Source organism: Drosophila persimilis, unplaced genomic scaffold (genome assembly GCF_003286085.1).
Source record: "Drosophila persimilis strain 14011-0111.01,24,50 unplaced genomic scaffold, DperRS2 tig00000715-arrow-arrow-pilon, whole genome shotgun sequence".
NCBI lineage: Eukaryota > Metazoa > Arthropoda > Insecta > Diptera > Drosophilidae > Drosophila > Drosophila persimilis.
This window is the reverse complement of record NW_020825343.1, coordinates 1,394,536-1,421,013: the sequence shown is the minus strand read 5'-3', so window position 1 is coordinate 1,421,013 and position 26,478 is coordinate 1,394,536. Positions and strand designations below refer to the sequence as shown.

Sequence of the window (26,478 nt, the reverse complement as noted above, 5' to 3'; positions counted from 1 at the left end):
CACATTTTTTGTACCTTTCTAGCCAAGAAAATCACTGCAGAATTTGATGAGAATTTTTGGAGCCAAGACAAAACTTGTTCGAAGGTGGGTTCCGTTCCAGGGTCCGTGTTGCAGGTAGAGTCTTTGCCACAAGACAGTCATAGTGGAAGGGAGACAGAACAGAACCTCTATCTCTATCTGGAATGTGGATTAAGAACCCAAGAAAGCCCAGGCACACACACACACACACATACGAGGTATTGACAAAAACTGCAGGTGTCTGGGTGGAAGAGATCTCTGGCAGAGATTAGAGAAGCGGAGCGGAACGGAGCACTACTCGTAATCTAAGGCCGGCCAGCACACGGACCTAGAACATGGGACAGACCGTTCGAACCCAAAACATCGGCCCATGTCCAAACCAATGGGTAATCTCATTCTCAGGGAATGAACACTGAACACTCATACAGTTCATAGGAATGGGAATGGGATTGTGAATATGGTTCCAAAGTGCACGAAAGAGAGACGGCAAACATTACGTAGTTTCCAAGCGATTCAGAGTTATTTTGACGCCGTCGTCGTCCCATAGAAAAAGTGATCCATAAAATTGTGATCGATAAGGTGGAGGTCTTATCACAAGAGAAGCCGAGAGAGAGAGAGAGAGAGAGAGCCAAAGAATGAGAAGCGAAAGAGAAGAACAGAGACAGCACCTCCAATGAACTGCAGACACATAAAATACTAATAATAATAATCTCATGGACTTGAATGAGGGATGGGATCATATCTACACAAGCATTAGCATTGGAACTGCAGCCTTATCGCCTGCCGAATGTTTAAGGAATGGATGGGCGATCCACTGCCCTGGCATTCAGTTGGTTTCAAGCAGCGGAATAGAGCAGTCGAAGCGGAACATCTTTTCCTGAGAGAGAGTGAACGAGCGAGACGTTGACAGGGTGCAGGTGCAGGTTGTTCACATGTGCTCGAAGCATAGAAACTAGCAAATAAATCAGCAGATCGGCCAGATCTATAAGCAGAAAGCCAGTGACTGGACTGATAAGGCGTGGCACTTCTCTAGTGCAAAAATATATTTAGAACTATAGCCCAAGATGTTTTCACACACAGTGAGGTGCGTGCATTGGCTCTCCCTGCGATTGCCCTTACTAATCCCACAATCCTCCATTATAGGGTCTTCAAGATGATGTACATTGTGGCGGGGATCCTCATCAGCAATGCGGAAATCTGTGACACAGTCGATCGCATACAAATCGCGCCACGCGTCGATCTCAAGCCGGAGTTTGAGCAGCGCGCCCTGACCTTTGGCGGGAACTCTGGGTCAAGATCGGGCTCTCGCTCGCGCTCGCACTCTCGCTCGAACTCGGGATCGAGCTCCGGAGAGGAATCGGGCGAGAGGAAGCGCGGCCGCCGTGTGAGCGTCAGCGGACTGGCCGGCGGTGTGGTGCGTGGCGTGACGTCGCAGGTGTCGAAGCGCGTTGGCCATCGCTTCGGTTGGCTGTACGACGTGCGGCTGATACTGCAGCAGTGGCGCTCGTTGGCGCTCAGCTTCAACCTCTGGACGATCCCCAACTTTATTGTCGAGTGTGTGACCAGCTACATGAGCAAAAAGCTGCTCATCAACAGCGACTGTGATATGATCTACAAGTAGGATACTATAATCCCCTACTCGTACAAGTGCAAGTGCAAGTTCGGTACACCAAGACGCTGCGACTTTTATTACTTGTATTACTTGTATTTATAATAAGTGCCTTTACATTTAGATAGTTTTAGGCTTTGCAAATAAACAACAATTAGTTATAGACAAAGAGATGCACGGGTACACGATATATATTGCATATACGATATATGGTGTATAGTAGATTGTATTGTAGTTTCGTTTCTAAACAAATGGTCCCAAATACTCCGATTGCGTTTCCCCGATCTGCCATCGAGATCCCTAGTTCTCCTCCGCCGTGGAGTTGTCCGAGTTGTCGGGACTGCTGGCTTTGCTTCCGGAGGCTGCTCCGCGTACATTCAGGCTGTTGTGCAGCATATTGGCTATGCATTCCACGTCCAGATTTTCATCGGTGGCCGATATCTTCCTCAGCGCTGAGCAGACGATGCTCAGGTCGCCCTTGAGCTCACTGACCACCGCCGTGATCTTCTGGGCATTCGAGAGCACCTCCACGCTCATGGTGTACGGATTGTAGCGCACACCGAACGGACGTTGAATGCTGTCGGCGAAGGCCCTGAAGGGGAGGAACTAGCTGTGGAAGTGGGATGCCACACATCTCTCAGAAGGAAGACTCTTACCGCATTTGCTCCTTGGCCTCTTCGAAGGAGTCCGTATAGTAGTAGGCATTCTGGTAGGAGGTTATAATGCACTCCTCCTTGCAGGTGAACTCCGGATCGAACTTCTTGATCTTTGGTCCGGCGGTGATGGCATGCTGCAGCTCTGCCACAGAGCTCAGCAGACCTGCCCCATACACCTTGAAGCTGCTGTCCGCCTGCTTGCAAAGCCCGAATTCCACAGTGAAGAAATATAGCTAGCAACGGAAGATGGAGGATGGAACCTTAAGGAATCGAAAGGAATTTAAACCCCGAAAACCCACCGTCGCCAACTTCTCAATGTCCGCATCGCTGGCCCCCAAGGACGCCAGGCCGATCTCCTGCGAAAACTGAGCAAAACTGGAGTTTGCCAGCAGCGGCATGTGGCCCAACAGCTCGTGGCAGCAGTCCCTGCAAGAAAAGGCATAAGAAAAGCCCCCCGCGGGATAGCAGCCGGAAAACTCACGGTTCGGGAGTGTAGAACGGATCCGAAGAGTGCCTGATGTATTGCGTGCAGTGGAAGATGCGGAACGCCAGGCCCGAGAGGAAGTCCCGCGGCGAAAGGTACCCGGCCACAGGACGCAGCTGGAAGCCCGTCTTCCGTTTCAGGTACACGCTCACGTCCTGCAGCTGTGGCACATTGTCCGCCCGATAGCCGCAGTACTTGACCAGGTCCGGCCAGTTCTCCATGTACTCCGGCACGGCGTGCAGCACGTAGAGGCGGTGCAGCTCGAGGAAAACAGTGCCCCTTCGAAGGAGAAAGTTTTCGCAAACCAAAATCAATCTGTGCCCCCACCAGGGCCAAGGCGAAAACTCAATTGGAAAACTTACCAGGTTTTCACTTCTTCGGGTGTGTACTGCACGCGTGGAATGGGACTGCCGCTGCATGGGGGGTGTGAGGAGAGGGGATGCGTGATGTGGCAAGATGGGGCAGGTGTCGTGTCACTTACTGCTTGAAATTGTTGGCTATGGCCGAGAACTGTTCGCGCCGCTTGCGGTACACGGGATCCTTGAAGCCCGGATGGTCGGCATCCAGGTCGGAGCCATACATCAGGACATTCTGGGCCTTGTCCAGGTCGGATATCTTCCGGGGGAACCAGACCATGTCGCCGAAATCTGAACCGAAGCAGAAGATCCCCGAGAATGTATTGCCGTGCACTTTTCCGGGATCCGCATGCGAGAAAACTCACCGAAACTGGAGCAAGCGGAGAGCGATGGGGCCCTGGACATGTGACTCGTGGCATTCACGGACGTATAGCTAACGGAGGCCACCTCCCGATTGAGCATCTTCACCACCTGATCCAGCCGACGGGGATCGCACTCGACATCCACCAGGACGTCCGCCTGATTGGTGCCCATCTCCAGGGGCGACAGCTCCAGGTGCAGCACGTTGATGCCCAGCTCCTGGAAGACCTGCAGGGCCCGCGCGAGATTGCCCACCTGATTGCGGAGCGTGAAGATGATGGAAATGCGCTCGCCAGGTGAGTGCTGCCGTGAGGTGTCCACCGGCCCGCCGATGGCCAATCTGGGCGGTGGCTCCACCGCGCTGCGATCCTGCTTGTGAGGAGGCGAAAAACATAGAAAATTGTCACCAGGGGCCGACGCGTGCCGCGAGAGACTTGCATGCGACTTGGATGCGGCGGCCACAGAGGCCTCCTTTTTGATTTGATGCAGGGGACTGCCCTGCTTGACGGCCCACTCCTGTTCGCCGCTCCTGTAGAGCCACAGGCCGAGGAGACTCTTCCCTGAGGCACTCATCACTGGACTGCACTGCACTAAAAAAAAGGTTGAGGAGATTTCTTCGCACGGGGCACACGCGTCGGATGCGCAACTCTGCGACAACTGCAAGATCCTGCGGCTGTGGCAGCCCTTTTATAGGCGGCCCGCAGAGCAGTGACTGTGCCCCATGCCCATGCCCCATGCAATCGCAGAGGTGGCACACATATACATATTCAATTGTATTTATTAAGTGTGTGCGTGGCATGGCATAGAGATAAATTCGTTGAAGAATATAAAAGCTACAAGTGAGAGCCACAGGCCCCACCTCCTGCGCTTCTGGGGGTTGGGGGTGGGCTCTGCTCCTTTTTCTGATTGGCCAAATCATCCTGGAATCAGGCTAAAGCGTTAACGCATGACGTCATGATACCCTGCAACAGAAGCACCTCGACTTTCATCTGCAGCCTGCATGGGAAATGTGGCAGGGCATTGCCTGATAAGGCTGGATGTGCACCCGCCTCTGTTTCACTTTCTAATCAGCAGCAACAACTTTGAAAGTTCCGAATGGGGGAAGGATATAGGGCTGAGGGGTGTTGGGGAGCTGGTCGGAGTGGGGAGAGTGGGGCGAGTCCTGCGCTTGACTTTCCAAATGCTGAATTTATGCGGGTCTCAGCAGTAACTAACGTACCGTGAGAGGTGCGTACCTCGGCGAACTCCTCCACAAACTCCTTCTAGAAAAATCAATACGCCGAACAGATTCTAAAACACAAATTCAGAATGGTCAAAGGATGGTAATGGTCCCATGGAGGAGATACTGGTAGTGTTGCCACCCACGTGGCAGGAGCGCGCAACCACTTGATGCTTTCATGTCGCCACCGGTGGAGGACGAGCGACAGAGTCAATAATAGATCCCCGAGTAAATGGCAATTTCTTTTCCGTTCTTTGGGGTTTTCTTTTCTATTGTTTGCGCTTCGAGAAGAGCAAACAGCGTCCCGGGGAAGCCACAGTCATGGCTACTTGACTATTAAAATATGCGAAAGCGGATGCCAATGGGGGAGAGTGCTAGTGCCTTTGGAGTGGCACATCCCACATGCCTCAGGATGCTGATGGAATTGGGTATGGGAATGGGAATGGGAATGGGAATGGGAATGGGAATGGGTGTCCTTGGGCTCATCAGCTGAAGCGATAAACTTAATGGCTGCTGGCTAACTGATTGACCGACAAACGATGCTGTCTGTCGACAGTGCTGGGGTGGTGGGATCTGCGGGGACGTTGAAACACATTTTATTTGTTCACGAGAGCTGCACAAGCGTTTGATGGATTTATGGTAGCACCGGCACCGGCAGCACCGCCCGAGCCTGTGCCTCAAAGGATACTACATGGCATCCCCTTGCCCCTTGCCCCTTGCCCCATTCCCATTCCAATCTGCTAAAAAGGCAGCAGACAGAAACGGAGACGGAGACCAAGACCGAAACGGAGACGAGGTCACGATGAATGGCAGTTGTTAATTTCCTTGATTTTTCGGCATAATTAAGTTACAGCAACTAATTCGCATGGGGGATGAAATTTTTGATTCGACACAATGGGGAACACAAACAACACTTAATACGTTTTCATTGGCTGCTCGATGCTCAGATGCTCAGATGCCCAGAGCACAATTTTTAAAGCTATTACAGCATGTGCGTACTATTTATTCAATAAAATCAGGCAATGTTTGGTATCTAGTGGATGGTTTCTGATTGAAGAACTTTCTTCACCCCAAAATTGTCTAACTTTAAACTTTAAACCCATTTAATCTGTTCCTAACTGAAGGTATTCAACCGAAACAGGTGTTACCCAGTATACTGGCACTTTTTGGATTATTTTCGCGTGCGAATAAACAAAACTGCATGATATTTCCATCAGAAAAGCAGGGAAAAACTATCCATTACATTAGCTTACTTTGGTTCAAGATGAACCACGGGATTCCTCAACGAAAATCAGTCACAGATCTGTAGATTGTATAGTCTATAATAATCAAAGAGTACTATATGGGTCTATGGGACGAAAATCTGTGCCATGCACAACTTTGAGGATACGGGAAAGCTCGCAGAATCATAGATAGAGACCAAATCTAGCAGATTGCCGAATCTGGATCAGATCGGATTATTATTAAAGCAGGAAGGAGCAAATAATTCCACGCGCTGACTCTTTCCCTCTCGCTCACACACACTCTTCATCGTGCAGTGTGCGCCCTCTGACCCTCTGAGGAACCAAACTCACTGAGTATCGGGTATAAATATATATGTTTTTATTACCTATTATTAGAAAACAGTTTTACTTAAACTATGATTAAATATTTTTGGTATTTCTTGGTAAGAGTTTACAATTTTTTACTATTCCATTTAGTATTTACAAAATTTGCCTACTTTTAGTGTTCGAGGGGTGTAGACGTTTGAGTCTGCATGGGATTTGAGGGTGCAGTTATCCTCTAGCTGCTCCGTTTGGATGATTCGACAACATATCATTGTATCGGCTACTATAGTGGTTTATTGGATACCCACTATAGTGATGTGGACATCTCTGTCAAGCATGGTGGTCCAAACCCATGAAGGGGCAACTGTCATCGCCCTTAGAGCTTACGTTTGCTTGATTCATATTTTCTGAGAATGTGTCTTCGCTGCACATCCGCAGACTTGAATGCCGTATGCCCATTTGGGAACTAACATAGCCTTTTACAGACACTTTTTAAGTTTATGACAGCCGCTCTGCTGTGTGGTCTCCAAGTCAGACTTCCATCAAAGTGGACTCCGAGGTGGCAGTGACTACTATTGAGGGTTAGATCTGGATCTTCCGCGGATTCGGGGTACACTTGGAGTTGCTCAACAACGGCTTTGTAGCAGGTGGATGATGAGCCGGGTAAGAGAATCTTTAGTTTGCATAAAACTCCCTTGTGCCAGACTTGGTCGAAGGCTTGTTTCACATCGAGAAACACCCCTGAGGTCTCATCAGCTTTGAGGATGGGTTGAGCAGCTCTAAGTACTTTTACTCAAGAATATTGTTTCGAATATCTTTGAGAATACTGGGAATAAGCTTATCAGTCTATCACTGATTTGCCTGGCTTCAGAAGCATCACAATCAAGGCAGTCTAAATGTAGTTCACAACATTCTTTATGCCTTATTAATTATTCAGTATTGAATTCCTGGCATTCAATCCTTCCATTCTATTCGAAAAGTGCATATGTCTGCACCAAGTCATAATTTTGTTGCCCCTACTGCAATGCTCCCTCGTTTCATCGGAAATCCAGCCCTGGAAGTGTCTCGCAAGCCAAAGCGCAACAGTATTGCAATTCTGAAGCCACCCCCAAGCGCATGAGAAGCGGATGTACGGTACAGACGCATGCGCGTTTCCTGTCAACCCCCAAGAGAGATAGAGAGAGAGACTCCACCGCCGCAGAGCTTGTAAACAAAAACAAGTTTGGAGAGAGGCCAGAGGGAGAAAGAGAGAATAGAGAGAAAGTTGGACAGCTGAAATTCCTCTGAAATTTCCCCGGAGCAGAGCGGAGCAGCAGTAATACGCGTACGCATACTCGTGTCTGGACATCTGACAGGGCCAGAACTAGAGCCAGAGCCAGAGCCAAAGCCTCAAGTACTCGTGCGAGAGCCAGGCAGCAGCAGCAGCAGCGAGACAACGTCAAGGAAATTATCGATTTTCGCATGAAGAAGTGAAAATTCTAACTCAATTGGACAGTTCGTTCTGGGAAAACTGTGGAAAAGTTGTCCAATTCCTGGGAGGATTGTCCAGAGTTCCGATTCAGGCAGCTCCTCTAATTGAAGGCACTTGCAACGTCTTGAGTCCGTGTGGGTGTGGCAGCTGGCAGCAGCAGCCCAAGTGTTAGCCATGGCGGACAGTGAGTTCGAGGAGTTCCATAGGCCGATATTTGAGCCACATACGATTGCCACATTTGGAGCAGGTGCAGCGGCCAACAAGAAAAATAATTCCCATGCATTTTACTCGTAAGTAAAAAGAAAAGTATTTTTTTCCCCGAACGAAACACGTGGCTCCGAAAGAACCTCTGGATAACATTCTTTGAAATATCGAATTTTCAAGATGTTATTCTCTCGTGTTCTGTCCTTCAATATTCTGTCCTCAAAACAATTCCTCTACTCTGCCTCAGTTTAATTCCCAACGATGATATGGAGGACTCCACCTCCTCGAAGAGCGATGGCGATGGCTCGGACCAGGAGGATGGCATTGGGGGCATGGGCATGGCGGAACGTGAACGTGAGCCCAAGCTGCGCCAAGTGGAGGACGACGAGCTGGGGGATGGTCTCAAAGTCACACTCTCATCGGACGGTTCTCTCGACACAAACGACTCGTTCAACTCACATCGGCATCACCCATTGAACCATCAGGATGCCATTGGCGGCATCATGGGAATGGCCCCCAATGCTCTCTCGTCGGCCCCCGTGACCATTGGCGCCAGCACGGATCTGCTGACTCCGAATGCGGCAGCCACACGGCGACGTCGCAAGTTGCCCGAGATACCAAAAAACCAGAAATGTAAGTAGACAGAATCCTTGCCCCATTCGTAGCTGAAGTCTTACCCACTCATGGCCTTGTTGCAGCTTCCATTCTGCATCTTTTAGGTGGCACTAACTACGGATCGCTGGCCGATGAGTTTCGAACTGGAGGCGGCGGAATCATTGGAGGTCCCTTGGCTGCACCGCGCACCGGACAACAACGCTCATTCCTGTCGCTGAAGTGCGGCTATCTAATGGATGAAGACTCCAGCCCCGATTCGGAGCGGCTGCAGAGCCTGGGGGATGTGGACAGTGGCCACAGCACAGCGCACTCGCCGAATGACTTCAAGAGCATGTCGCCACAGATCACATCGCCCGTCTCCCAGTCACCGTTTCCTCCGCCATTTGGTGGCGTGCCCTTCGGGCAGTTGGAGATGCTGGAGGCCACACACCGCGGACTGCACAAGTTTGTGCCACGACATCATGACGAGATCGAGCTGGAGATCGGCGATGCCATCTACGTGCAGAAGGAGGCCGAGGACTTGTGGTGCGAGGGCGTGAACTTGCGCACAGGAAGGCAGGGCATCTTCCCGTCGGCCTATGCCGTCGACTTGGACTACAACGAGTTCGATCCGACGGTGCAGCTGGTGAAGAAGGAGCGCTATCTGCTTGGATACCTCGGATCCGTGGAGACGCTGGCGCACAAGGGCACCGGCGTGGTCTGTCAAGCGGTACGCAAAATCGTGGGCGAATACGGTGCCTCCCCCACCGGACAGACCTGTATTCTGGAGGTCTCCGATCAGGGACTACGCATGGTGGATCGTTCGGGCCCCAATGTAAGTACTGAATGTCGCTCTAACTGTTAATGAGTCATCCTACAGGAAGCCTTTGTGTTTGTTCTCCCCTTAGAACAAAAAGGAAAAGAAGCCCTGCATCGACTATTTCTACTCGCTGAAGAACGTCTCGTTCTGTGCATTTCACCCTCGCGATCATCGCTTCATTGGCTTCATTACGAAGCATCCCACAGTGCAGCGCTTTGCCTGCCACGTCTTCAAGGGCTCAGAGTCCACCAGGCCAGTGGCCGAGGCAGTTGGGTAAAGTTTTCATTCAAATCAAATGCTCACAAAGATAAACCTTAACATATATTCTTGTATCCTTCCTCAGACGGGCCTTTCAGCGTTTCTATCAGAAATTCATTGAAACTGCTTATCCCATCGAGGACATCTACATCGAGTAGGATCGGGCACGACGAACATACGATGTATTTTTTGTGCGGTTATTAAATAATACAAATAAAATTCTACAACAAATGTTTGCCCCTTCATCAAAATGAGAAACTTATAACCAATTTGTATAATCCCGCAAGCTCCATTCAAAATTTGAATACATATATGATTTATCTGTTCCTACAAATGGTGCAACATCCGAGACATGTAAATAGTTAATTTTAGGTTTGTAAATCCCACTCTTGAAACCGCTTCAAGGCAATCAGTAATAGCTTCCCTTTCTAAGAACACACTTTATAAACGAGGACCCAGGATATCACACAACACCACAAATAACTTGAACTCCTGTAAACACTTTGGACAGCCCCAATTTCAGCACAAAACACAGTGAGGCCAAAGTAGTGTCCCAAATTAACAAATAATTACTTCGATTTCTCTCTCTGTTACGAGGCTCAATAATCCCAAGACCCCATCCTCAAACTCCCTAAGTATTACGAGCATCATTCAAAGCCCAGTTTTAGGATGTGTTAATCCAAGCAGTTGTGTGCATACACTCGAATATATATGTATACAAAGAAATATATAAAGAAAATCTATATTAAAACCAAGCAAATTGTCCTTTACTTTCCTTTCCAGCCGATCAAAATTGGACCTGGCACGCCCATTCAATATTATTACTGGAGAATATCTAGCAGATTGCCGAATCTGTATTAGATCGGAAAGAACAAAGAAATTGCCGCGGTTGAGCTTCCCTTCCACGCGCCCTCTAATTCTCTCTATCGCTCTATCTCACTCATCCTCGTGCAATGTGCATACTCTGGCAAAAGGGAACTAGATAAAACGGCTGTTGTTTGTGAGAGAATAGAAAAGAAGAGAAAGCGCCAAGCAAAATTTCAAGAAAATGAAAACCGATCAAATCGAATATATATAAAAACGGTTCGAGCGATTACTATGAAAATTGTTCGTGGGAAAAAATCAATTGGCCCCTTTTGCGAACAGTGACAACCACATATAAAATTTATTGTATAAATAACATCAATCATAAGCTCACATTTGTATATACTAATTGAGTTCAGTAAAGCCGTGGCCCTTGCCGCGGCTCACAAAGTTCCCGCTCGCTTAAACTCTACTACTGTGTACAGTCCCCAAAGTATGACATACTTCTGGGCTGGCATGGCCCACTCACAAAATATCAAACATACTTTTTGGGCTAGCCAAAACCCTCAGCTCCGTTATTTGTGGGCCGATCCTGGCGTGCCACGAAAAGATGTCCCTGATTTGATGGAGTCTAGGAATCAAGGATATTTCCTTCAGTCGGGGCCAATCGGGCATGCCATTCTCTTCTTTTTCACACTCACGGAGACACATGCAACACAATAGCAACATGTTTAAAAAATCTAAATTAGAAAACAAATTGAGACGAAAAGAAACTTCTGCGGGCTCAAACATAGATATTTATTTACACATCTATTTAAAAGTATTTAAGTGTATTAATTAATTTTACAACCAAGAAGCAAGAGAACAACAACCAAGAAACACTTGAACAGAGCCATTTAAAATATGATAATGAAGGAGTCGAATATTGACGTATGAAGTATGTAAGTGTTAAGTGTAGCTGTCTGTAATTATTAATTCGATCCCCATATATCCTACATCTCGTCCACCTTGGTGGCCATGTCAATAAGCAGCTCCAGATGGGCATGCAAGATCAAATATTATTTTATTATTATTATTTTTTTTTATCCTAATTTTTTATTTTCATTTAAAATCTATTACAGAATAACGCTTAAGAGGCAATATCCTTATTGTTCTCAATGCCCAAGTGATTGAAAACGATCGGGGACACTATCGCGACCACAAGGAGGAGAGTCACGCCAAGATCGGATTAGATATGGTGGAGCTATAGCGGTTTATAACGTTAAAAACGTTAAACCTTATTGTCTTTGATCCGAATCTGACTGCAATCGATCGAGGATGTTCTCCCGATAACAAAAAGTCGTGGCACGCCCTGATCGAATGATAAATAGCGAAGGACCGTAGGTATGTATGGGTAACAGGGGAAAATATCCTTGATCCTTGGTTGGAGAACATTTTGTTGCATATTTGAAAACCGACCTGGGCGTGCGGCGTCTCATCCTTGACTTTATGGAGTCCTTGCTGAGTCCTTTTCCAGTCCAAAACATTTAATTCTCTCTGCAATTTGTGGGCCCATTTGGACTAGACATAGCTTCCTGTGTTCGTTAAAGTATCTCAGATCGAGTGATTTTCACAACCCTGCCCACATCTCAAACAGCGCTCCCAGTGAAATTAACACCAGATAGTTGTGCTCAATAAAACGGTTTTTTATATTCAATATAGAAATTGTTTCTCTCGAATAATTTAACATTTCTGTCTTGTATGCTTAGATGCTTGTGTATGGCTTAGTTCTCTCAAAATGTACCCATTTTTGTCTTTGATTGGGTAATATCAAATTTTGGTCTGCTTAACATCCTAATGGGGGATGAGATGGCTGTTCCAGCTCTGCTTTTGATTTGCTTATAAAATTAAATTGGTTCTGCTTCAGTCTTAGACAACGTAATTAAAAATGCCTTTTCTCAAATAAATGGGGAACTTGACCAAACGAATATTAGAATTAGGACGAGTATACTTCCTGTATACCTACATATGTATATATGTATGTTCTTATATCTGATTCTTCTTGCCATAGATACTGTAGCTCTTCTCCACGAAGATCTGAATAGACCGCTTCACGTCCTGCTTGTGCGGCTCGGGCAACTGCTCCAACTTCGGCAAGATCTTCATGAGGAAGCGAAAGTCGGGCGAGAGATTAATGTTGGTCTCGGAAATCATCTTTGTGGCCTCCCCCTCCTTTTCTGCCTTTTCTTCCTTCTCGGACTTTATGATCTTGACACATTGAATAGGTGGCGGCAGTGGAGCTACAACGGAGACTGTGGCTTGAACCGAGTCCGGTTCCATTTTGACAAAGTTTGTGGGATTCTTCTTGGGCGGCAATGTAATGTGTGGCCTGTGGACCACCGGCTTCTCCTTCACTGTCACTGCGAGAGGAGGCGGCTTCGCCTGCTTCTGCTCCTTGTCCTGAATGCGGTTGAGTATCTGGGGCAGCAGCTTCTCCAAATGCTGGGTGAGATTGTCCTGTGGCTTGTCGCTGACAATCATCAGCTTCTTGGGCACGGACTCTTTCTCCTGCTCCACGACGACGAACATCTTTCGCTTCTTGGGCTGGCCATTCGTCTCTGAATCATGGCCGTTCTTCTCGTCCGACTTCTCAGTGATCAAGTAGAGCTTCCGCTTCTTCGGCTGGCCATTCTCCGGGCGATCCATGGCATTTTTCGGGCTAGTAGTTCCATTCTCCAGGAAACAATTTCCATTGTGTGACGACTCCACCAGGGAGGCCAGTGGCAGTGCCACCTCGTAGTCGGAGTTGATGGACTGCACATCGCTGGAGGCCGAGGAGCAGATGGAGTGAGAGCGCTGAGGCACGGGGGTGATGGTAGTCACCGATTTCTTGGCCTGTTGCGGTTTCTGTGGATCTCTTATGGGGATCTGAAATAAAGAAGACGATTGTTAAGACGTCCAATGGTACGGGCTAGGGCCTGACTTACATTAACCAGTTGTATGGTGGTGTTGTTATCCACAATGGGCTTTGCAGCTCCTACTGTTCCTACTCCACCTCCTCCTCCTGTAGTATTTGTATCTGTTGTGTTTGTTGTCGTTGGTATGGCCTTGGATTTGCGCAGCGGCGTCATCTTGATGCGCGTCTTGGCCATATTCTGAAAATGCCTGGAGCAGATGCGAAGCTTTTGCAGACCGCCAAGCTTCTCCACACGTTGATCGCTCACACCGAAATGCCGAAGCCAATGGTTGCAGCTGCAAGAGTAGCATGGATAGCATTAGTATGTGTGTGCGAGGGTATTGTTTGTTGCGAAGCCCAACTTTTAGTTAACTTAACACATTTTATCAACCATTTATCAAATATAAACAACCATTCTTGTAGGTAAACACACCAATTATTCCACAGAGATCGCGAGAAAGAGAGAGGGAGTGATGGCGCAAATAGTGCAATCGCTTTGGCAGTTCTTTGTTTACTGCAAAAACTGCATTGAAGTTTTGTTCTTTTGGACGCTTTCCCGCCGCAGCTTTCAAATTAGATCCCACTCTCTCTCTCTCTCTCTCCCAGCACACACACGCACAGAAGTTTTGTGTCAGGAAAGCTTTTTTATGCTCATGCACATGCTCTCTCCCTCTATTACTTACACGCGCTTGGTTAGTCTGTGAGAGAGAGAGAATGAGAACGAAAGCTGAACGGAAGTTTAGCGACATGCATGTCTTTGCATTAATACCGGCACATTTCTGTTGTGTTGTGTTGTTTTGTGTTGTTGCAGCGCAGCTTCTACTCCACCCTCTCCTCTCGCGCTTCCGACGCTGTGGTGGATGATGGTGGAAGTGCTGCTCATATACTATGGATAGGCAAGAAGTCGACAAGTCAACCAATTAGGGTGGACCATGCTACATGGGTTACATGAATATTATTACGTAAATTATTGTTGCCCCTACATGCATACATACACTGTAAATTCGAAGTTTTTAGTTAGCTGTTTTGCCCATCCTCTATTTTTTATATCTTCTCCTAACCAACTGATGTTTTCAGATACAGTGCAAACATCAAATCAAAATCATACCAGTAATGCCCTATGCAAAGGGCATCGCAAGCACGGTCCACCCTAAGCTCCATGGCCAATGCCAAAGCAAACAGAATGTTTTTGCAGATCACAGAATAACAACAAAAAGAGAGAGAAAGATGTAAAGGAAGAGAAGAAGAAGCCCCCACACGCATTAAAGGAGAGCGTGAGAGCTATAAATAAACGCAATGACGCGCCCCCTCCTCCAGCTGCTGCTCACCCACATCAGCATAATTGCAACACTCACACAAATGCACTTTGCTGGCATTGAAATTTTCTATGATATCCAAGCGATCGCAGAGAGACACAGACAGTTCAATAACCTTTGACTGGTAATAATCGAAGAGGAACAAGCGAAAGCTCTCTCTTGTCTTGGGCAAAACAAAAAGAAAACAACAAGCTAAGCTTTGATCGTAAAGCTTTGGAGACGGAACGAATTCCTATGTAAACAGGTTTCAAGTGGTTCTGGAATTATGGAAATTCTGGCAACTCACCGTTGGGCATCGTTGACTGGAAAGCGACGCAGCTCCGACTGCTTCACGTCCTGACAGCCCATCAGGCAAATCCTCGAAGGTACCGCCAACCAAGTCTGGGCACTGGGATGCAGGGACCTTGCCTGGCTTATCTGCAGATTGCTCGTCATTCTGGAAGAAACACATGTACGGATAAGAAAGTAATACGTAGTATGTACGCGTAATGCTGCTCTGTTTGTTCATGTACTTAGCTGAAGCATGCTAGGGAGGCCACAGACAGCAACAACAATACACCAGCGTCAGCAGTGAAAAACCACAAAGAGCGAAAAGCACACACCGCTCCCACTCTCCGGCTGGGTTCTATCCCACTCTGGCGACAGCTTTGTTTTGTTGCATTATGTAAAGCTTTCAGCTTTCGTAGAACTAGAGCTTACACGGTCCCCGCGTGGCTGGCTGGCTACTGTTGCCGTTGCTCTTGCTGTCTGGCCGTTTAATATTTACGAAAAAAACCAATGAAAATTCCACACAAATGGTTGACTCATTTACTTTTAACTCGCATCATCCCTTTTTTGTATCTAGTGTACATAATTTTTACCTGTTGCACTACTCCTCCTCCTCCTAATCGCTCTCTCACTCTCTCACGCTCTCTCTATCTCTCTCAGTCTGTTGCTGCACCGAAGCTGCACTCTTAAGTTGAATACCCGCGCTTCTCTCTATCCGCTGCTCAATGCCGTTGTTATCAGTGTGACGATTTTCCACTGGGGGCTTTTTAACACGTTAAAATTCAATTTCAGATGAATTCCTTTGATTTCGAATGGCATGGCTTATCTTAATTAACGCTGGGTGCCGTTCCGTGCCTCAGGCCCGGGCTCTGTTCTTGATGATTCTACTCTCTACGTCACGGTATGACTACCAAAGTTTCATTTTCGTCGTTTTGAAGGCGCAGAAAGCTTTTGAAAGCTGATTAAGCTTGGTTTTTGAGAGCAGAGAGAGCATGAGCATGTGGATCTCTTTCAGTTAAAAGCTCTCAACGTTTTGTTTCCTTTGGATTTATTAATTATCGCTGTAAGAGCTTTAGCTTTCCGTTTAAAATTTAAATTTGGATAGCAGTTGCGCTTATCAATTACGAGGAGTCATAAATTTAGCAGCAATGTTGAATCGACAAGTTTAACCAACTCAAAATTAATAGTGTTAAAAGCTTTTCCATAAATAAAAATTCGAAGAAACGCAGGTGTTTTTCAGGCTATTTCTGTTCATTAATTACATACATTTTACAGGCAATTTGCGGCTGGCAAATACTCATTTGACTATTATTTAAAAGCCAATCAATTGGCGGCTCGACACTGTCATAAATTTCAATAGTTGCTCATTAGGCGATGGAGAAAAACCACGCTGAAAAAGAAGGGGCTTGGATCTAAAGATAAGCATCCACTTGTCACATCACTCATATTTCATATTTCTTTCCATCTGGAGCCCAGCCACGCCCCACCCCCACCCCCACCCCCACCCGCACCCCACTCGAATTGTCTATGGAAATCGGCTGTCACTTGTCAATTGTTCCATCAGTTGTACTCGTAGCCAGAGGCAGCCTCAATTTTCCAGGCCTTGCAGGCGCTAAAATGCACATCATAAAAGTTTAATAGCTAACTACATATTTTGATGGGGGGGTGGGGGTTAATTTTCATTGTTTTTGCCAGCAATTAATTATTCCGGCCAAATTGTCAATTGTCTGTGTGTGTGCTCAAGTTGATTGCATTTTATGACCGGCTATGGCTACGGGCATAGAACAGAGCAGAACAGAACAGCAAAGAAGCATAGTTATAGATAGGCCCGATCTGTTTTTCCCAAGAACAGATGTGAGTGGGCCGACCGGAGCGGAGTGCTGACTGCATTTGAAATCGCGCTCAGTCAGCATTTTAATTTCTGTCTGATTGAAGTGAATGAAATAGACTTCTCCGAGTGGAAGTGTGTGCCCCCGTTGCCGACGCGGCGATGCCAGACGGTGATAATTCCCATCGACATCGCCCATCATCGCTGTGTGGTCTATTCTGTATGTCTGAGCGACAGCCGGAGGGCAATCGTCGTTAACTGCCAGCAGATTATGTGATTGGAATATTGACAATTAGGCGGCTACAAATTGATTTACTTGTAATTTTTTATGGCGCCCCTCATCATGGAATTTGCTTGCCATTCGATGAAGATCAGGAGAGGCAAACAACTATCGTTCTTTGTATGGGGAATGGAATGGAAAAAAAATCACAAAAAGATTCTTGTCAGAAGTGGGATTCGAACCCACGCCTACAGAAGTAGACTGCGACCTGAACGCAGCGCCTTAGACCACTCGGCCATCCTGACTGTTGGAACAACGAGAGTCAGGACCTCTACTCGCCCAATCAATTTAAAGAGTATTTTTAGAGTATTTTAGAGTTGAAACCAAGCAACGATCATTTAACTAAAACATAATGTCCAGATTAACTACAAACCTTATCCTCTAAGGTATTAACCATTAATCAAAATAACTTTCTTTAGAGAAAAGGTGCAAAAAATCTTGTCAGAAGTGGGATTCGAACCCACGCCTACAGAAGTAGACTGCGACCTGAACGCAGCGCCTTAGACCACTCGGCCATCCTGACTCTTAGAAACCGTTGTGACAGAACATACTTTTCGAAGAAGGATTTTTTTTTTGGAAAAAAATATAATTAGAATAGAATAGAATTACATGAAAAAGAAAGGAAGGGAAGATTTCGACGTTGTAACTTTAGGTAGCACTGCAGAAACCTATTTCATGAAAAGCATTACATTACGATAAACATGAAAAGTCAATGAAAATAACTAAATAACTTATCAATAACTTTGATAAACAATAATTAGGAAAAGTTTACCTTTTCGGTATCTTTTGGTATTTTTATAGACATATGTACATATTTTCCTTTTCTATTATCTCCTATGAGAGAGATGATTCTTGATAGAAGTTTTTCCACAAAGCCCGTCTAACATAATGAATTCTCTAAAAAACAAAAACATACCAGAAAAATGGCCCAATCTCGGCTAACGGAACGGTAGATGATTATCCCAGAATTTGGTAACGCAACGCATGTAACGTTCGTTAGATGCCTCCGCGGTTTCATTACAAACGAGGGGGAATGGTCCCATTCCGATTCATGGCTAATCATGGCCATACGATCTCTCTCGCTCTCTCTCTCTCTCTCTCTCTGTCTGTCTTATGTACCATTAAAAACGAGCGGGAACATTGTGAGTTGCTGCTGCGACCGCAACTCTACATCTACATATACCCGATGGCCATTCGGTATGGCCCCGTCCGCCAGAGTCCGCGCACTCATTACACGACGAAGAGTGGGTGAGAGAGAGACGGAACAGGAATAAGCGCGTGGACTGAAAATTATTGTATTCCTTCTGGCTATAATAATAATCCAAACTGATATACTTAGATTCGGCAATCTACTAGATGGTCCTTTTCTCCAATTCTGCGTTTTTGGTTTTCTAGGATCCTCAATCCTAAAAACCACGTAAACTCGGGATTCTTGTTTCTTTACAGACTTTCGTCCTTTGTGGAGGCGGAAGACGGCGTTTCAAAATTTCGAAAAAAAACTTGATTCAGTGTGTTATAACAGGAGTCTGGCTATAAAATTTGCTTGCTCTACTTCTTATAGTCTCTGAGATCTAGGCGCTCATCGGGACGGATACACAGACATGGCTATATCCTTAGTTGATCGTAGAAAAATGAGTACAACTTGATCAAGGGTGATGTAGATAACCCTCATGATTCCTATTAGATTCACTAGAAACTATATACCGCCACTTGAAAGATGCAGTCATTGCATATCAACGTCCAGAATGAAGAAATCGATTCGGCTATTGATGCTGATTAAGACTATAAATACTTTATGGGGTCGAAAACGCTTCCTTCAAATCAAGCAACGATCATTAAAATAAAACACAATCGCCAAATTATCCTTTAAAGTATTAACTATTAATCTAAAGAACTTTCTTTGGGAAAAAGGTGAAAAAATCTTGTCAGAAGTGGGATTCGAACCCACGCCTACAGAAGTAGACTGCGACCTGAACGCAGCGCCTTAGACCACTCGGCCATCCTGACTGTTGAAACAACGAGAGTCAGGACCTCTACTCGCCCAATCAATTTAAAGAGTATTTTTAGAGAGTTCAAATCAAGCCACGATCATTTAAATAAAACATAATCGCCAGATTAACTACAGACTTTATTCTATAAAGTATTAACCATTAATCTCAACAACTTTCTTTGGGAAAAAGGTGCAAAAAATCTTGTCAGAAGTGGGATTCGAACCCACGCCTACAGAAGTAGACTGCGACCTGAACGCAGCGCCTTAGACCACTCGGCCATCCTGACTCTTGTGGCTGCCACAGGCGGCGAGGCGGCCAAAGCGGTTCTATGGAATGGTACCTCTCGATGGACATACGCCTTGTATTACACATGTAGGCCCAATCACACTTAACACTTAACACTTTGAACCTGCTGCCCACACACCAGCCCAGGCCGGCGAACAATTCCAGATGAAATATTATAAATGGCGCCCCAGAGGCAAAGACAAATTGCCGCTCGGCGGCGCGTCACGGAAAGGTGTGTACTGACAGGGGCAGACAGTTCGACAAGACACGGATTGTGTTTTGTACCTGAGAAATCAACATGCAGCCGATGGAAATGATAATAAAAAGCAGGCAGAAATCAGGTCAACGTCATACATCACACGGTGCAGATTGGCAAGTGTCACTTTTTTTATATATTCCCATTTATTATGCAAGAAATGACAGTTGCCTAAATTGTAATATTCATTGGCCTACAGGAGAGCAGCGGCAGCGGCAGCAGCAGCGGCAGCGGAAGGGCGAGAGATCGGCTCGAATAGAGACGTTCGCCAAGCCTCCAGAGCTCTCGAGTAATTAAGTTATGCGAGAGTGCACGAGACTACGATTTTTGGGCCTACTACTCGCAGGTCTGGTAAATGTCAACCAGCCGGAGCTTGCCACAGCCTGACATTTCACACGCAGCTGCAGCAGCAGTAGCAGTAGCAGTCGGTGCGGTTGGGTATACCCCGGTGCTGGGGGAGTGTCAAGGGTATATGGTGTTCGAGCGGAAGTATGCGACAGGCAGGGGGATATCATGGGGGCTATCCTGCACTAGTCCGTACTGCGTTCTGTCAAGTGTGAGCGTATACATATATGTAGATGATTTTATGGATCGTTTTAGCGGGTATCCTATAGTCTTAATCTCCCAGCATATCTTTACGACTTGCTGCTGCCGCTGCTGTTATTGGTCTCACGCACTTTCAATGCATTTCAATTAGCCCGGGCCGCTCCACTTTGACTTTGAGCCTGTGACTGCGCGTTTGGATATATTTTCCATTTTTATAGACCGTTCGCGATGGCAGACACTTGATAGGCATTTGTATATGTTAATCGGGTGTCCGTCGGGCTGTACGGCAATTGCGGACCGACCTGACAGCCAAAGTTAATTAAAGTTTACGCTTTTAACCAGCCCAGCAGCCAAGCAGCTAAAGCAGCCAAGCAGCATGCATAATTCCCATTAATTTGCTCGTTAAACTCTCGAGTGTGTGGAGACCGAGACAGAGACAGAGACGGAGATGGAGACGGAGACCCCTTCAATGACTACCTCAATCCGACAGCAATTGCTTCGAAGTAGGGACAATCGCAATCGCCATAGCATTCATTATGATTAATGATCTCTGAGTGAGCAGAATGGTTTCAGAAAGACCTCTGAGTGAGCATAACCACACACACCACACACACAGCACACACAGCACACACAGCACAACACACAACCAGAGTGACCCACAAAGGCGACACATTTTCCAATGTTCCAAGAGTTTTCCGCTCGAAAATAGAATTAGCAAATTGCCCGAATGTCAATCAAGAGTGATCAATCAAAATTTGTGCTACTGTCAACTCTATCACCATACAAATAGTATAAATAACCCCCAGAGGCAGCAATGAGCAGTGCAGCAGTGCAGCGGTGGGGCAGCAGCGGAGGAGCGGTTGCAACTGCAACAACAGTTGGGTGCAGCTCCAAACATTTAACTGGAGGTTGTAAATTACCATAACAATTCTGGGGGAAATATGTGGGTCAACAATGGAGCACAGAACCATGGAACCATAGAGAACACCCCAACAATACAACATAGTAGAACCCCCCAATGATACACACGCGTACATGTGTCAGTGGAGTTCCTAGCATACTCACAAAAGGTTATGCATCGAGTGGGCAGGGGAGGGGCTCGGATGGGTCAACCGTGGGGTCAATGCAAATGGAGTTCGGATTAACAGCACAGCCCGCATGAATGCTAAGAGAGAGACTACCTTGAATCCATCTTAGTGCCAGCACGCGACTAATGAAGTTATTGTCTAATTGTCAAATATTAAGTCAATGTTAATTCTGAGTCAAAAACTCAAAGAGGTTTAAATCTGTTAGCTTAGATTATCATAAATGATATATTGATATACCATAACAATTAACAGCTAAAATATCATAAATTATGAAGGAAAACTCTTCATTAAAACTGTTGAAAGAGATATTTCCACAACAATCACATTTACAACAGTAAATTTCCATATATTCTTCTAAGGACTCCTTTCTTATGAACAAATCGGAAAGTTCGAATGATTTATATGATAAATTGTACAATACTTCAGGGGTAGGTTGTTCTTACGCTAATCCATCACTAACCTCTTAGTATTGAACGATAAAACTCACTGAAAAACCTAAGATACTGAGCACAATTATACAATTCCTCGCCCGAATCTTTCTTCCAGCCGAAAACCATTCAAAACCCACCAGAGACTCCGCCCAAAATCGAGTTCAATTAATTTTCGATTTATCAATATTTCCCCATACCCAGAGTCAATGCTCCTTTTCAAGTTCAAAGTCAGATCGGAGAACACTTCAAAGTATACCCCCCTCCGAAAAAGCAAAGCCAAAAAGAGACTTGGTCCGAAACAAACTGCAGACAGACCTCTTCGCCTGCCACTTGGTCGAGCATTAATCAATTCGTATTCTCTCCATCCAATATTTGTTGGATCTTTTTCGAATATTTTTGTAGTATATTATGTCGCGACATTTATGCCAAATTTGTACAAAAGTTAATTAACAGGTTTCATTGTTATTTGAGTGTTTTTGCGGCTTTTTTGTGTGTGTGTTTCCCTTTCGTATTTCGGTTTTTATGGACAAAAATACTATGGGGGCGTATACGTTATTAGGGGGAGACATAGAATGACAGAGAGTGCGACAGAGGGACAGAGGAGGGGCGAGGGGCCTGCGACAGCGACAGTGCAAAGAAAGCGGCTGAAAACCCGTTTTAACTGCGTGTCTAATAGACACTTAATTTAACAAGCAATTTGTATTTTTTCAAAATTAAAATATATTTTCTTACCAATTTTTTCGAGGTTTTTCCATTGCACGTGCAGCCTGACGCAGCAGAGCGGGTGCTGCCTTCACACCCACGCTGTTGACGCCGACGCTGACGCCTCAGCTGGCAGCTGGCAGCAGCAGTTCGGCCTCCCTCTCCCTCCCCTCCTCTCCGCAAGTGAAGAAGCCAAAGTAAATAAAAAGACGAAATAAACAGCAAAAGTTTATAGCTCCCCCGTTCTCTCTCTCTCTCCCTCTGTCTTTGTCTCTGCCGCTTATGCCAGCACACGCCAGATCAAATACAGGTGAGGCATGACTAGAGAGCGCTCTCGTGGCTCTCGTGTTCGAGATTGTGAGTGCCAGTACACCTCTCTCACTGTAACTGCACTTGCAAAAGATGAGGCATTGCCAGAGAGACACACCCTACTTTCCTCTTACCATGCGAAGCAACAGCTACAGTCAAGGCGGCTCTGCTCTCTGCCCAATAAGCTTTTTCTCCGCCGATCGGCTGCCTGCATCGTCGCAGTCAACAAAAAAAAGCGCAGCGCGACGGTTCAGTATTTTTCTTGGCGGAAAGTTTTCGCGCGTATTTCACTTCGGATTGAAGAAAATAACAGAATTGTGGAAAATTTATGCTTTTTCTTGTTGTGAAAAGTGTTAAGTGATGTAGAATAGAGTTTTAATGTGTGTCTTCCGCACCCCAACACCCGATCCCCGGCGAATGCAATTACGAAATCTTGTGTGAAATGTGTGTGTGTTTCTTGTGCGTTTAATTTTATTTCGGCTTCTGGCTTCTGGCTTCCATGTGTCCGTCTATAAATAACAACCACTGTGAGTGATAGAGCTGGCGAGCGGTGGAGCGGGGCAGGAGAGGCACAACAAAAGACGAAAAAGAGCTAAAAATGAGAGATATCAAAAGCATAAGCTGACGGGTTGATTGACTTGCAGGAATTTTGTGAAAAAACCCCACTGTTCCTCCTCCCCAGCAGCAGCAGCAGTGCAGCAGAAGCAGCAGCAGCAGCAGCAGCGCCCCAACAGCGGTCGCGGTCGCAGCTTCCGTTGCGCTTATCTGTCGACGCAGATTTTGACGACGCCGACGTGAATCGCTAATGAAATGAATCGTCCCATGAATCGCGTTTTCTGTAAGTTTCGCTGCACATCCAATTAAGCCCACAGATACGGTACGATTGTACCTTTGTAAATGTATATTTCTGCAAAGTCATAAACCCTGAAAGTGTATACATTTGGGGAATTTATTCCACTGTAAAGACAGACGCACGTCAATGCTCTGCCCATAAAAACCGACATAAACGTCCCGTCAATCAGAGGAAAAGGGCAAACGATACTCTTCACACGCTCTCTGCAGATAAATTTCACACGAAAGATCAGAAAAATCAGGATGGCAACGATTCTGCGGAGTCGAATAGTTGGATACCCTTACAGATCCATTGATACCAGGAAATCTTTGCATAGCCACCATCTCTTAGTGCTCATATTAGCCTCTTAAAGGCGGACAAGCACCAAGAAGCAATTTAAATGTTAAACACAAACAGCACAAGGCCCCCTGCCTTAAAGACCTGCAATTTATTTGGCAAAAAGTTTATTAAAATCGCATTAATTTCCAAACAAACTAGCGGCTGATGACACCCACACACATCGTTCACACGGTCCACACGGTCCACACCCCCTTTGGGCGGTGGGTGATTCCGGGAAGCATACATACGATCCGTAACCTCATGACCAGCCTGTGGTTTTTCTAAACAGCTTGTTTTTGTATATTCCGCCACATGCTTTTCCCATTTCCATATCCATTTTCCATTTCACTTGATTGAAGTTTTGGCCTTTTGCACATGTTTTTGTTTAGAATAAAAATATTCCATAAATAGATCCCACACACCACACAAGCAAACCCACGAGGTGTATTTATTTTCATTTTTTGCCTGATGGAAGCCAAAAACTGCACAAAATAATAAGCAATTTTAGGGAAACAAAACAGAAAAGTAAATATAGGTGAAAATATAAGTAAAAGTGGGGAAAACAAAAGAAAAATATAGAGTAAAATGGGACAGGACAAAAAGATTCTTGTCAGAAGTGGGATTCGAACCCACGCCTACAGAAGTAGACTGCGACCTGAACGCAGCGCCTTAGACCACTCGGCCATCCTGACTGTTGGGATGAGCAGACCAAAAGCACATTTCCTATCGGTGGCCTTGCACTCGAATGCTGCCATAATTCGAACCATAAACACATTTTTATAGAAAGTCTATTTGCATGCGAGAAGAACCATATTTGTATGGTAATTTTTGTACTTTTTCTTGTAATTGGAGACTCGCTCGACTCGACTCGACTCGATTACCGTTTGTATTTATTGTTAATGCCCTGCAATTACAATACTAATTGGCTGTTGAGTAACAAGAACTGTACAATTTCCGATGCGGAATAATTGCAAATCGAAACGATTCGATCAGCTGCTTTGCTCGCTGCTGCTGCTGCACTTTGTACAAATGCCGACAAATTGTTAACAAAGTCGGTTTTCGCCTAGCGATAAGATTTATCTTCTAGAGGGTGGGGCCGGCCACAGAACAAAAGAGTGACGTAGCGCACAACCCAGACAATATTAATATCTATGGATATCTTTTTTATGAATTTCCCAAAAAGGGGGGAGCACAAAAGGCGACTTGGAAATGAGGTCAAGACCCGCAGCATTCTTCTGATTTAAGCCAAAGCCAAAAGCGAACTCTCGCTAATAATCCGGTTGGAGGGGGCGTGGCCGCCTGCTACCATGGGAACCGAACCCTTCTCATTAGCCGACGCCGCGGCGGCGGCCCCTCTATTGTGGGGATTTCGTCTTGTTTTATATTCCGTAAAATAATTTATTATGATTGCTGGCTGCTTTGCTGGTTCCTCTCTGCGAAGAAGATCTTTGGAAAATGTTGATTTTAATGAGATTTTCGAGCAAACACTTGACGACAGTTTTCCCTCAAAGAATTCGAAATTAGTTTTTGTTGCCGAAGAGCAGAATGGAATAGACGGAGCCATTGTTTATGCCTTGCCTTTGACTCAATGCCGACATCTATAAATACATATATATATTCCTCTCCACACACATGTGTATGTGTGTGTGTGTGTGTGTACATTTGCGGATAGATATGCCCAGACATATGTCTGTTTCGCTGTCTGAAAGATGAACGTAATTTGCATTTGCGCATTTTTCTGGCTAATTATTTGTTTATCCAAAAGGAAAATAACCAAAAAAATACGAAGAAGAAGAAGAAAAAGGAAAACTCGGAATTCAAATTGAAAATTGTTTTGACAAGCTGCGAGAAATGATTTTTGCCATTGAACTTGTGATTTTCCCGCAAATGAAATAAACAATTTCCAGGGGAAAGGCAATCAGCTCTCAAGTGAGGTAGAAGAGGAGTGCGAATGCGAGTGCGAGTGCAAGTACCAGTACAAGTACAAGTACGGGCTGGCGGAGAGCTAAAACCAGAGCCAGTTCTAGTTTCAAGGCAAAAGTCGGCTGATAAGTTATAGTAATTTATAATCATCGAAATGGGTCAGCGCTCATAAGTCAGGCCAGCAATTGCGCACGCAATTTTTTATTCATTTAGAATGCATCAAAAAACCATTAAATAAAGTAAATATACACATAACAAGATATATGTACAGTGTACAGTGTACATACAGCATACCCGTACCCGACTCGTGTGCCAGTCTGCTGTCAGCAATACAGAAAGGTGATGTGTGACACCGTTTGGTATCGAGTAAAGGTGGAGAGTTGGCATTTCTCCCCTTTTATTTTTCATGTGTATTTCTGGTGTTTTTGCTTGTATTTTGATTCCAATTCGTGGACTGCGATTCCAGGTTAGGGGCTCAATGCCATTTCTCGTGCAGTTCTCTGGGTCATTTCTGTGTTGCATTACGTACTGCACATATGCAGAAAAAGCTGGATCGAATGGCATATCGACTGCGTCAACAAATTGGGGGAATGGTAATGGGAATCGCAAGCGAAGGCATTTGTCGCACAAGGTCTGGACAGGTTTATATCAGTGCAGTCGCAGTCGCAGTTGCAGTCGCAGGTCTGGTCTGTTTTGCCACCGATTGCGGCTCGTATTGCCGGGGCAGGGATTTCCTAGTGCCATAAACCT

General features: G+C 45.8%; 4 protein-coding genes and 5 non-coding genes across 11 annotated transcripts; 2 read left to right on the top strand and 7 right to left on the bottom strand.

Annotated features, from left to right (window-relative positions):
* The first annotated feature begins 856 nt into the window (after nucleotides 1-856).
* On the top strand, nucleotides 857-1,798 carry LOC6602177. Its single transcript, XM_002027210.2, has 2 exons — nucleotides 857-1,102; nucleotides 1,162-1,798. The coding sequence occupies exons 1-2, from the start codon at nucleotides 1,083-1,085 to the stop codon at nucleotides 1,637-1,639; spliced, it is 498 nt and encodes a 165-aa protein (XP_002027246.2). The 5' UTR covers nucleotides 857-1,082; the 3' UTR covers nucleotides 1,640-1,798.
* A 60-nt stretch (nucleotides 1,799-1,858) lies between these two features.
* LOC6603951 (tryptophan 5-hydroxylase 1) lies at nucleotides 1,859-4,115 on the bottom strand. 2 transcript variants are annotated; one of them, XM_026992191.1, is made up of 8 exons: nucleotides 3,922-4,115; nucleotides 3,489-3,852; nucleotides 3,249-3,414; nucleotides 3,130-3,180; nucleotides 2,765-3,046; nucleotides 2,583-2,709; nucleotides 2,284-2,516; nucleotides 1,859-2,219 (listed from the first exon to the last, which is right to left on the bottom strand). In XM_026992191.1, exons 1-8 carry the CDS (start codon nucleotides 4,054-4,056, stop codon nucleotides 1,928-1,930), a joined length of 1,650 nt encoding a protein of 549 aa, XP_026847992.1. In that variant the 5' UTR covers nucleotides 4,057-4,115; the 3' UTR covers nucleotides 1,859-1,927. The 2 variants fall into 2 exon arrangements, with proteins under 2 accessions (XP_026847992.1, XP_026847991.1); XM_026992190.1 differs by having other exon boundaries at nucleotides 3,489-4,115.
* Nucleotides 4,116-7,534: 3,419 nt separating this feature from the next.
* On the top strand, nucleotides 7,535-9,839 carry LOC6604210 (JNK-interacting protein 1). Of its 2 annotated transcripts, none has more exons than XM_026992205.1 (5): nucleotides 7,535-8,010; nucleotides 8,172-8,557; nucleotides 8,644-9,353; nucleotides 9,427-9,611; nucleotides 9,682-9,839. In XM_026992205.1, the coding sequence occupies exons 1-5, from the start codon at nucleotides 7,895-7,897 to the stop codon at nucleotides 9,752-9,754; spliced, it is 1,470 nt and encodes a 489-aa protein (XP_026848006.1). In that variant the 5' UTR covers nucleotides 7,535-7,894; the 3' UTR covers nucleotides 9,755-9,839. The 2 variants fall into 2 exon arrangements, with proteins under 2 accessions (XP_026848006.1, XP_026848005.1); XM_026992204.1 differs by having other exon boundaries at nucleotides 7,536-8,010; nucleotides 8,623-9,353.
* Nucleotides 9,840-12,064: 2,225 nt separating this feature from the next.
* LOC6602175 lies at nucleotides 12,065-15,781 on the bottom strand. The gene is made up of 4 exons (XM_026992186.1): nucleotides 15,512-15,781; nucleotides 14,938-15,087; nucleotides 13,367-13,631; nucleotides 12,065-13,307 (listed from the first exon to the last, which is right to left on the bottom strand). Exons 2-4 carry the CDS (start codon nucleotides 15,084-15,086, stop codon nucleotides 12,426-12,428), a joined length of 1,296 nt encoding a protein of 431 aa, XP_026847987.1. The 5' UTR covers nucleotide 15,087; nucleotides 15,512-15,781; the 3' UTR covers nucleotides 12,065-12,425.
* A 1,406-nt stretch (nucleotides 15,782-17,187) lies between these two features.
* Nucleotides 17,188-17,271, bottom strand: Trnal-cag. Its single transcript has one exon. It is a non-coding gene; the product is annotated as a tRNA-Leu (tRNA).
* A 194-nt stretch (nucleotides 17,272-17,465) lies between these two features.
* Nucleotides 17,466-17,549, bottom strand: Trnal-cag. Its single transcript has one exon. It is a non-coding gene; the product is annotated as a tRNA-Leu (tRNA).
* Nucleotides 17,550-18,949: 1,400 nt separating this feature from the next.
* On the bottom strand, nucleotides 18,950-19,033 carry Trnal-cag. Its single transcript has one exon. It is a non-coding gene; the product is annotated as a tRNA-Leu (tRNA).
* A 186-nt stretch (nucleotides 19,034-19,219) lies between these two features.
* Nucleotides 19,220-19,303, bottom strand: Trnal-cag. Its single transcript has one exon. It is a non-coding gene; the product is annotated as a tRNA-Leu (tRNA).
* Nucleotides 19,304-24,413: 5,110 nt separating this feature from the next.
* Nucleotides 24,414-24,497, bottom strand: Trnal-cag. The gene has a single exon. It is a non-coding gene; the product is annotated as a tRNA-Leu (tRNA).
* Between the last annotated feature and the right edge of the window lie 1,981 nt (nucleotides 24,498-26,478).

What these genes read in the sequence shown, in the direction of transcription:
- LOC6602177 (XM_002027210.2), top strand. Translation starts at nt 1,083, where the DNA reads ATGTTTTCACACACAGTGAG. An exon ending in ATGTTTTCACACACAGTGAG is followed by an intron (nt 1,103 to 1,161) that starts GTGCGTGCATTG and finishes CCTCCATTATAG; the next exon opens with GGTCTTCAAGATGATGTACA.
- LOC6603951 (XM_026992190.1), bottom strand. Translation starts at nt 4,056, where the DNA reads ATGAGTGCCTCAGGGAAGAGTCTCCTCGGCCTGTGGCTCTACAGGAGC. An exon ending in CTCCGCTTGCTCCAGTTTCG is followed by an intron (nt 3,415 to 3,488) that starts GTGAGTTTTCTC and finishes GCTTCGGTTCAG; the next exon opens with ATTTCGGCGACATGGTCTGG. An exon ending in ATAGCCAACAATTTCAAGCA is followed by an intron (nt 3,181 to 3,248) that starts GTAAGTGACACG and finishes CCCCCCATGCAG; the next exon opens with CGGCAGTCCCATTCCACGCG.
- LOC6604210 (XM_026992204.1), top strand. Translation starts at nt 7,895, where the DNA reads ATGGCGGACAGTGAGTTCGAGGAGTTCCATAGGCCGATATTTGAGCCA. An exon ending in AATTCCCATGCATTTTACTC is followed by an intron (nt 8,011 to 8,171) that starts GTAAGTAAAAAG and finishes ACTCTGCCTCAG; the next exon opens with TTTAATTCCCAACGATGATA. An exon ending in TGGATCGTTCGGGCCCCAAT is followed by an intron (nt 9,354 to 9,426) that starts GTAAGTACTGAA and finishes TTCTCCCCTTAG; the next exon opens with AACAAAAAGGAAAAGAAGCC.
- LOC6602175 (XM_026992186.1), bottom strand. Translation starts at nt 15,086, where the DNA reads ATGACGAGCAATCTGCAGATAAGCCAGGCAAGGTCCCTGCATCCCAGT. An exon ending in CCAGTCAACGATGCCCAACG is followed by an intron (nt 13,632 to 14,937) that starts GTGAGTTGCCAG and finishes CTACTCTTGCAG; the next exon opens with CTGCAACCATTGGCTTCGGC. An exon ending in CCACCATACAACTGGTTAAT is followed by an intron (nt 13,308 to 13,366) that starts GTAAGTCAGGCC and finishes TCTTTATTTCAG; the next exon opens with ATCCCCATAAGAGATCCACA.